At 46.8% G+C, this 10,370-nt stretch overlaps 1 protein-coding gene across 3 annotated transcripts in view; it reads left to right on the top strand.

The window, feature by feature from the left end:
• Positions 1-2,733: 2,733 nt before the first annotated feature.
• Positions 2,734-10,370, top strand: part of GPAT3 (glycerol-3-phosphate acyltransferase 3) — a 51,513-nt gene continuing 43,876 nt past the window's right edge. For 2 of the 3 annotated variants that reach the window (XM_040966584.1, XM_040966585.1), the window contains exon 1: positions 2,734-3,028. In XM_040966584.1, coding sequence (XP_040822518.1) covers positions 2,888-3,028 — 141 coding nt within the window. In that variant the 5' untranslated portion in view covers positions 2,734-2,887. The remainder of the gene's footprint in view (positions 3,029-10,370) is intronic. The other variant, XM_040966583.1, reaches the window with a different exon arrangement.

Below are 10,370 nucleotides of genomic sequence, written 5' to 3'. Positions count from 1 at the left end.
TAATAAATAATTGAAGTGTGTGTGCACTGAGTCAGTGTGTGCCCGAGCAGAATCACAAAGCTATTTGTTCTGTAAGTGGTGAATATCTGGAATGTGAGCTAAATCATTTGGCTTGGCCCTACAAGGCAGATGCACATTCAACAAATCCATAGCAGGCTAATCTTCTGATTGGTATTTTTTATGACCTGCAAAAAATGTTACAAATATCCAAATGGCCCTTGGCAGAAAAAAGTTTCCCACCCCCACTAAGGGGCTACTTCTCCAAGTGTAGTCTACATACTAACAACACCAGCATCATCTCACCTGCATGCTTGTTAGAAATGCAAAATTTTGGGCCTAGCACAATGGCTTAGTAGCTAAATCCTCACCTTGCATGCGCTGGGATCCCATATGGGCACCAGTTCGTATCCCGGCAGCCCCTCTTCCCATCCAGCTCCCTGTTTGTGGCCTGGGAAAGCAGTTGAGGACGGCCTAAAGCTTTAGGACCTTGGAACCACGTGGGAGACCCAGAAAAACTCCTGGATCGTGGCTTTGGATCAGCTCAACTCCAGCCATTGCAGCCACTTGGGGAGTAAATCAGTAGGCAGAAGATCTTCCTCTCTGTCTCTCCTCCTCTCTGTATATCTGACTTTACAGTAAAAATAAACAAATCCTTTAAAAAAAAAAAAAGCTTTCAGTCCAGGCTGCCTTGGGATCTCTGCATGGATCTTTTCAAAGCAGTGTCAGAAACCAAAACTGATTCCCAATATGTTGGTTATGGGTTGTAAAAATCACCAGAGGGAAGTAGGCACAGCAGGTGAAGCAGGGGGCTTGAGACACTTGTCCAAGCTGGAACACCAGTGAGAGTCCCAGCTCCTCAGCTTCTGATGCAGCCTCCCGCTGGTGCAACTGGGAGCAAGCCGGTGATGGCTCAAGGACCTTGGCCCCTGCTCCCATCATGGGAGGTCTCCGAGATGGAGCTCTGGGCTCCTGGCTTCAGCCTGCTCCAGTCTCCAGTCGTGGGTGTTGTGAGAATTTGAGGCATGAACCAGCAGATGCAAGTAGGTGATAATAATAATAAGAAATCACTGCAGTGTGTGCACACAGGGCCAGTGTGTTCTTGAGCACAAAGAGGCTTGCTCTTTGCTTGGAAGAATTTTGCCTGGACACAGAGCCAATAAAATCTTGGAGATTTTGTTTCAAACACGCACTCCTTTTTAGCAAGGGCATTGAACCACTTCTCGCAGTCGTGTTTTCTTTGTTTTGGTAAACTGGCAGTCCATAAAGACCTTTAATTTTGGGAAAGCAAGCTCCTGACACTTTATTGCTGACTTGATTTTGCTCCCCACCCCGTGTGTGTGTGTGTGTGTGTGTGTGTGTGTGTGTGTGTGTGAGGGGGGGGGGGGCGGGGTACGTGACACCTGAAGAGGACAAACATTTCAAACACTTTCATTCTTTGCGGGATGATGGTAGTGGTGGTGCTTTTGGTCCCTCGGTTCCCTACTTCACACCTTGGGCCAAGACCCTTTTCTTCTGCAGTATTTATTGTTAACACCGTGTCAGTGCAATCTGCTGGCCCTCCCTGTTTTTCCAGCTTAAAACCAAACCAGGAAGATCTCCATAAGAGATTGTGGCCTAAGGTGGGATTCAGCCCTTTTCTGGAAACGCTGGGGGGCGTTCTCACTTACCGCGGTTCTCAACAGCCCTTTCCCAGGAGGGTCCTGTTTCACACCAGCGGAAACAGATTGCTCTGCAACGCTCTTCTCCTGAAGTGGGTTCAGGGTAGCTCTGTCGCAGGCGCCACACCTTGCCAGCACCGGCAGCCGGGCTCCTGCGCCGGGCGCTCTCTGCGGCGCTGGGCCGGGGGTGTCCCCAGAGGGGAGTGTGTCGCCCCTCGGCCGAGGGGTGTCTGTCCTGGGGACGGCGGCCAAGCGGATTAGGCGCTTTGTGGAGGGAGCTTGCAGCTTTCTGAGTAAGCAAGATTCAGCCGCCCAGCTCCGGGGAGGAGGGCAGGGAAGGAGGCGTGCGAGTCCCTGAAGCGACGTGTGAATGGCTACCCGGCTGCCTTTTTGTCCCCTGGGAATCCCTTCCAAAGAGGTCGCTTGACGTTCGCGCGCACAAGATTGTTTCCAGGGTCCCAGTAGTTGATTCTGGGGGGCGAAGGAAAAGGCTAAGGCTTTCCAGACGGAAACATCCCCGGAAAGGACCTGAAACGGGCGTAGTGGGAAAAGACTGCGAAGAAGGGGGCGGCCCTCAGGCTGCGGCGCTCCGGGTGTGTGGGGAGTGTGGGAGGCAGAGCCAGCCGGGGGAGCTCCCTGTTGGGTGGCCGAGGAGGTGGGGCGAAGGCCGCGCACGACCGAAGCTGTAGCGCAGCCTGCCGCCCGCACAAGCCGCAGCCGGGGGCGGAGGGGCCGGTGGGGATCCTCGCTCCAGGAGGGCCCGCGTGAGTCACCCTCTGAGCTGTCGCAAACGTCACCCGAAGGAAACCAGGCTCGGGGCGGGGCGCGTCCGTGGTGCGCTCCCGTGCCCTGCCCGCGCCGTGGTGTCCGTCCCCTGGCTCCCCCGGGCGCAGGTCCTCTGGCCGGCGCTGCCCAGGTCTGCGCACGCTGAGCCCGCTTCAGCCCTCATCTTCCGCCGCTAGCGCAGGAGGAGTTTACCGGCGGGACCCCGAGCGCCCGAGGAGGAAGGAAGGAAATTTTCGCAGTTTTGAAAGTTTTTCACTTCCTCTCTTCTTTGTCCCGCAGAGGTGAGTGCCGGGAACCTGCGGCAGCTGCGGCGGCTGCAGCGCCGACTTCTCCTCGGCTGAGCTTGCGCTGGTTTCCCGCGGCCCTCCACGGCCTGTCTGGGGACCGCGCAGCCTCGGGCTCCGACCTCCGCCTCGGACCTCTTCGAGTGCGCGCGCCGAGCCATGGAGGGTGCAGACCTGGCCGGGAAGATCCTGTCCACCTGGCTGACGCTGGTGCTCGGCCTCATCCTGCTACCCTCGGCCTTCGGCCTGTCGCTGGGCATCTCAGAGATCTACATGAAGATTCTGGTGAAAACTTTAGAGGTGAGGGGCCAGGATGGGAAGGGAGGGGGATGCGGCACGGCGCACCTGTGGGAGCTTTGAGCTGGGTTGGTGCGGGCGGATCTTAGGGCAGTGTGAACCCAGCTGACTCTGGGGATCCCGTGGCTAAGGTCAGAGGTAGGGGGCGCGTGTTCTGCTTTGCACCGGTCCTAGCGCAGCTTCCCGGCTTCTCTAAAACCGGAGGAATCTGGAAAGAATCCGCTGGAACGCCCTATTGGTTCCTCTGTTTTGCCCTCTACTCCGCGTTCCGTCATTATTTCTATTTTGCCTGGTACAAATACGATGCGACTGCCTGCGTGCTGGGTTTATTTACATCCACTACGCCCTGCAGCTGTCATGTCAGTCACTCCCTTTAGTTTTTTACAACCTCAGGTTTCAGAGGTCCTTTCATGTACCAAGGCATCCTGTCCAGAGAGGCATGCTGTACCACTCTGTGCCCAAGATAAGAAAAAATAGTTGCTGGATAGCAGCAAGAAGTCTGATTTTACTTCAGTGGAGTCATGGACATTTTATCTGATGAACAACACTTGGAATGCCATTGAAAAGGTGTGTTCTTTGACCTCAGCTCTCTGTATTCTGTTGCTTCCAAATCCTGAAAATGATACAGCAATGGAAGTCACCAGAAGAACAACTGTAACTTACCTTGACAAAGGGCGTTTGTGTCTGTTTTTAGCTTCTGAAGGCATAGAAGATAGGGAAATACAGATAACAAACTTGTACAGATCAACACATTAACTGAAAGAAGTGTTTGAATTTAATCCAGTGTTTGCATTTAAATATTGATTATGGCTCAGTTCACTACAGCAAACATATCAACTCGACTGGATAAAGAAAATGTAATACCTTTACACTGTAGAATACTACTCAGCCATAAAAAGAAGTAACAGGGAATGAAGTTACAGCAAAATGGATGCAACTGGAGACCGTGATTCTTATTCAAATAAAAGCCAGTGTCAGAAAGACAAATATCATATATATGTATAGGAGTGAAATGGCCACTTTGGGCTGCGATTGTTATTTTTACCCCATGCTTATCTTATGGCCTTCTTCTTTTTTACTGGAGTAATTCACTAGTGGTGATTAGAGAGTGGATTAAAATTGTGTCTTTGCAAAAACGGATGAAGAAAGGGGAGGAAGGGAGCAAGGGAGTGAGGGAAGAAGCAGGGTGATCTTGGAACTGTGCTGATGAAGTCGGCTTTCAGTATTAACTGAAAGGAAGTTAAGGGTTAGAAACAGGAGTCTGACCTGGGAGGCTTGTTGGTGACACAGATGTGCCTAAACCCAGCACTAGAATCCCAGTGGTTTGTAACTGACCTCAGAGAGGCTGCCCACTTCTTGTGCCTGACTTATTTCATCTGTAACAGAGGGGGTCACGATACCATCTATATCCATAGGTTTATTTAGCTGTATTAAAATATGGCAAGCCCCTAGAAAAGTGGCTGCGTTGACTAGGTAAGGACACTTCAGTGAAATTTATAGAAAAATGAAACTAAAAGATAAAGAGGGGGTGTTTTTAGGGTGCAAAGCTTTTTTTTTTTGAGACCTATACATACTTTTTTCATAGTGTACGTTTCCATTAGTTATTTGGAGGCCCATTTTTGTCTTGCTATTAGAGAAATAGTATGATTGTAACATCTTTGTTACTCTGACTTAAATAGTACGTTCTCAACTTCCGGGCATCTTCTACTATCTCCCTAACTTCTGCAGGACCGACCTGCTTCTTCTGAGCTCCTGGGTGGTTCCCAGATGTTAGTTAATTAGCGTACTTAAAGTTCTTAAAGTCCTTATGTTGTTACACGCAACTAATTCTTGCAGCCAAGTTCTTTTACCTAGAGGTGAAAATACCAGATGCAAGGAGGTACTTTAGGAGGTTTATTTCTGTAGGGCAGGAACGGGTCAGGGTGGTAGGAGAGCTGAGAAGAGAGAGGCAGAGGGCACCTGGAGGCTCTTTATGCCATTCAGGTGCACTCTCAAGGTGTGGGGGAGCTGGGATTGGGAGGGCTTGAGGGTAGGCCCCAGGGGATTGGTGCCTGAGACCATCACAGGTGATGGCCTAAGGATGATTGGTAAGTGGGCGGGGCCAGGAGAGATTGGGGGTGGGATTCTCTGGTGAAATGCCGGATTACATCTGATTGGTGAGCTCTGAGGAGGCGGAAATGGTGTCGGGTGCAAGGATGTTCGAATCACTCCTTACACGTCTCTAACCCTGAACTAGCTAACTTCTGACACAGCTTCTGATTTTGACTCTTCCTCAGTTGAGTCTTCCGTCCTTCATCCTCAGCCCCCTTCTACTCGGAAGGTATTTGTTGGGTTTGAACTTTTCTAACTTGACATTCTGAATTAAGTTACGCTAGCCGCAGACTTTTTCTGTTGCTTCCTCCTGTGGGAACTTTTTCAGAATACCCTCTCCTTGGCAGATAGTCTCTTCGGCTGGCGTCTCCTCATTCTCAGAACTTGGAGATGACTGAGTTGTTCTCCCACTAGCAGTGTATACCCACATGAGGCTGGAGTGAAGCTCTGTCACATGTGTTGGTTTGCAGGTGTTCATTCCTTAAAAGGTATTCTCAAATGAGATGTCTAGGAAAAGGAGGTCGGCCAGGTGCTCCAGCCTGCCAGGTTACTGAACTTGATGGGGTTATTCTCAGTTCAGCATGTAGGTGACAACCTCAAGTTTTATTCCATCTAGAATAATGTTCATGAACATGTTTCAGACATGCAATCCTTGTTAACTAAGCACTGAAGAATACATCTGCTAATTATAGTTGGGGATATGACACTGGCCTTGGATACCCAGTAGGTGGCAACCTGTAGGAACCACCCTTGTTGCTAAGATGAGGGAGATGCTTGGCATTCCTGGGATACATGGAATCTGAATAGGATTCACTTTGTGAGGCAGCTCTGCTTTGTTGGTGCTGGCTACCTGGAGCTCTGATGTTTAGGAGCAGCCAGATTCTTCCGGGAAGGGGTTGGGATCCTATGGTGATCCCTGCTTTGGGTGCTGGAGAGGGAAGAAGTCTCCTTTTGCTAGAAGAGTTAGAAGTTTCAAGGACATTTCTGTGAGGCTGGGGTTAGTGCAGTGGACTGCTTTTCCCAAATTGTCCCAATTTCGTAAGGGTCATTCCCTTACAAAAATGATACCGTTGGTTAATAGTAGAACATCTTTCGTTTTAGATAAACGGTCTGCCTTTTTGTAGATTTTATTCAAGACCCAGTCCCTCTGTTACTCCTTTTCTAAATTTCAGTTGATTTGGTCCTTTCCTTTACATTACTGGCCCAAGAGTATGTTTTGGGGTGATTGACCAGAATTGTGTATTTCTCAAGTTTGTTTGATGTTAATTAACATAGTATCTTAAGAGATTATATAGTTTTGTGCATTGTGGATTCACTGTTATAAATTTTACGTCAGTGGGTAGCTTTTCCAATTTTGTAAGTTGAAATGTATGTAGGATACCATCTGAATATACTGACTGTGATAATTGTTACTTGTCAGCTAATTGACTTCCATCCCTTGGTTCGTTCCCCAAGTGGCCACAACAGCCAGAACTGAGCTGATCTGAAGCCAGGAGCCAGGAGCTTCCTCCAGACCTCCCATGCGGGTGCAGGGTCCCAAGGCTTTGGGCCGTCCTTGACTGCTTTCCCAGGCCGCAAGCAGGGAGCTGGATGGGAAGTGGAGCAGCTGGGATACAAACGGGCACCCATATGGGATCCCAGTGCTTGCAAGGGAGAGGATTAGCCAATCGAGCACGATGCCAAGGCTAAGATTTAAGCTCCCTTTCAGGTATTTAATGGGTCAACGCACCTATTCACACCAACTCTTGCTCCTTTTTGCATTAATTACTATTTCTTCCCTTCACTGTTTCTTTTCTTTACCAGTCTGTCTTTTGAAAAAGGTATGTCAGTAATTCTCATACAATTATAATGCATTTGTACAAAAAGTATCTCTAGGGTTGTGAATGTTAATAGCTACAAGTGTTACAAGTCCATGGCTGTTTACAATGAAAGATATAAGTAGAGAAAAGCTGCCGGAGTGACATCTTTGCAGTCATTTAGCTCAGTTCCACTGCAAGTCTCTTAGCAAGGTTCTGTTCGTGTTCCCATTGACAGATTGGGTAGGGCCACATGGCTTGAAATAGAATTGAGATTGTAATTTGAACCAAGAGTTCAAATTTTAAGGATTTTTTTTTTTTTTTAGTTGAAACACATGGTGAGAGACAGAGAGAGAGAGATATACACACATATGTTGCTTTCTATTCCCCAAATGCCTGTAACAGCCAGAGCTGGGCTGGGCTGTGGTCAGCACCCTGGAAGTTCACCTGGATCTCCTGGACCTAGCAGTGCCTTTGGGCTTTCCTTGGAGGGCAGGAGTAAGGTGCAGGGGGAAAGTGTGGATTATTTGAAGCCATTTTGGTAATTAGGACTCTCTTGCCTTGAGGCAGTTGTGTTCTGAGATTGCTCTGGGAAAGGTGTTCTGCCTCTGTATTTTCTTTACCTGATGGGCTAGAGCTGGCCTGGTAAAAGAGAAAGCTGTTTATTAGGAAGTGCACTAAGGAGCTAGAAAAGAGTGTTTACTGGGAAGGGTGTGTGTGGGGGGGGGAGGGTCTGGTGGGATAGTTCTTCTGGCTAATCCTCTACCTCCAAGTAACAGGATCCTGTATGGGTGCTGGTTTGTGAAGACCCGGAAGAAGCTTCTGGTTCCTGGCTTCAGATAGCTCTAGCCACTGTTGCCTTTTAGGCATTGAACTAGCAGACGAAATATTCTATCTCTCTTCTCTCTCTAAATCTGCCTTTCTAATAAAATAAACAAATTAAAAAAAAAATCACAATCATTAAACAAAATGAGCATTGTGGTACCTACATTAAAATGTGGAGTGTGGGGAGGCGGGAGGAAACCACTGATTGATGCTTTGTGGGGGGTACTACACAGATTTGTTCAGTAACCTTCACAACCACGTTGGGGGTTGTTGCTGTTGTAGAGATGTTGAAATGGGTGCCCCCAACACGCTAAAGGTCAGCCTTGGTTCCGGCCAGGAAATAGCAGGACTGCGTTTGCAAACCTGCATGTCTGGCTACAAAGCATGGGTGCCTTCTCACTTTCCCTGCACAGTGAACCTAGTTTTCTTTCAGCATCAAATGGTTGCTTCTCTAACCTTAAAATGTGCTTGTCTTGAATGTTGTCACTGTATCCTGTAGGGCAGACATGAGCTGCTATTTTAGTCTAGGTTATATTTTGTGGAACTTATCTTTTGGCAGAACATGGAGCTCTCTGTAGCATATCTTGCCATTGGAGGAATGTCACCATTGACTGTAACAGCTGCCATAGTAAAATACTACCGACTGGAGGGCTACATCAACAGAAATTTATTTTCTCTTCGTTCTGAAGGCTAGAAGTTCAAGGTCAAGTTTTCTGTACACATATCCTGGTGTTTCTGTGTCCACATTTCCTCTTCCAAGGACACCAGTGAGAGAGGAGCCAGGCTCGCTAAAATGGCTTCATCACAATTTAATCCCTTTGAAAAGCACCTGTCTTCAAGTAGTATACTTATATGTTCTTGGAAGATGGAATTTAGAAATAAGTTTATTTTCGTGCAAAAAAAGATGCAGTGTCCATGCATAGTTCTTTTTTGTAATACTCATTTTCTATGTACCTTTCCAAGGCCTTTTGGTTTGTCACATTCTGAGATAATGGGTAGTTGGAGTTTCAGCATGAACTTTTAGGGCATGTAATTCAGCCCATAATAGGTGGAAAATACTAATATTTTTTCAGCATATAAACATGGAATAAATATTCTAGTGATGAAAACTACCATTTGCATAAAGCATGAAGTCACATGTCCATAATCAAAAAGGGAAATCCAAGATGAATAATGATTGTTAACAAAATTTTATTTTAATCCCATCTTTGCTTTAGTTAGAAATGATAATATATATCAAGGCTTAAAGTGACAATCTGTACAGATGAGCCTTCACCTCAAATGAGAAAAGACGAGTGGTGCAAATTCAGAGTTTGAGCATTCCTTTATGACATTGGCAGAATCTAGAAGGACTCAACCACAGTAGGGCTGAGTCTTTATTTTTGTATTTAAAGATTTATTTATTTGTTTGAAAGGCAGTGTGACACACAGAGAATTTCACTACCTAAGTGTCCCCAACAGCCAGGAGCCAGGAATTTCATTGATTCAGCCTGTCCCTGCCCCAGCCTCTGTGTTATTTGGGAAGTAAACTAGTGGACAGATTCTCCCTCTCTCTCTTTGTCCTGTCTTTCCCTCTCTCTGTTACTTTATTTTTTAAAAAAGATTTATTTATTTTAATTGCAAAGTGTGATATACAGAGAGAAGGAGAGACAGGGGAAGATCTTCCATCCGATGATTCACTCCCCAAGTGAGCGTGAACGGCAGTACTGTGCCAATCCGTAGCTGGGAGCCAGGAGCTCCTCTGCATCTTCCACACGGAAACAGGGTCCCAAGGCTTTGGGCCGTCCTTGACTGCTTTCCCAGGCCACAAGCAGGGAGCTGGATGGGAAGCAGGGCTGCTGGGATTAGAACTGGCGACCACCTGGGATCCTGGTGCGTTCAAGGCGAGGACTTGAGCCGCTAGGCCACAGCGCTGGGCCCTTCTCTGTTACTTTACCTTTTAACTTTGAAGATTTATTTCTGTCTGAAAGGTAGAGTGAAAGAGAGGTGAGACAAGTCTTGCATTTGCTGGTTCACTCCTCAAATAACTGCAACAGCTAAAGTTGAGCCTATCCGATCCAAAGCCAAAAAGTTTTTGCCTTGACATCTTACTAAATAAGCATGCTTACATCTGTTTGTAATCATTTTGACTTTTTTTTTAACCCTCTTACACTCCTCCCTCGAATGAGTCAATTTAGACATTGTTAGCTCCTAAAATTGACATCCTCTAGATTCGCTCTGAATTACTTTCTAACAATAACAACAAAAAGCTCATGATTCTCCAGAAGGCTTATTTGTAAAAGTTCACTTGTGATGCTTGAACTATGAAATTAACGGCAAATAATTTTGGAGTTTCATAAAAATATATTTAAACATTTATGAAAATCACATGTTGCTGTGTTTCTTTATATTCTGTAAATTCAAAACAAAGGGACAGGTTTTCTTTCTCCAAGTCTCTCAAACCTGTAGATGCTCTTAATCATGGCATTTTTCCCTCACCTGAGCAGGTCAGTTACGAGGTGGACAGTTTAGTTAGTGATTTCCGAACTACTGGTTTTCTAAGTCTTTGCTGCTTCTTTCTTAAACATCCCCTCTTCCCCCCCAGTATTATCTGTATCTACTTAAAGATGGAGACAAAGGTGTGGGTAGATGTT

The sequence above is a fragment of the Ochotona curzoniae genome, unplaced genomic scaffold, assembly GCF_017591425.1.
Source record: "Ochotona curzoniae isolate NIBS_2020 unplaced genomic scaffold, NIBS_Ocur_1.0 scaffold_4506, whole genome shotgun sequence".
NCBI lineage: Eukaryota > Metazoa > Chordata > Mammalia > Lagomorpha > Ochotonidae > Ochotona > Ochotona curzoniae.
The sequence above is the reverse complement of the archived record's forward strand: the minus strand, read 5'-3'. Positions and strand labels throughout refer to the sequence as shown.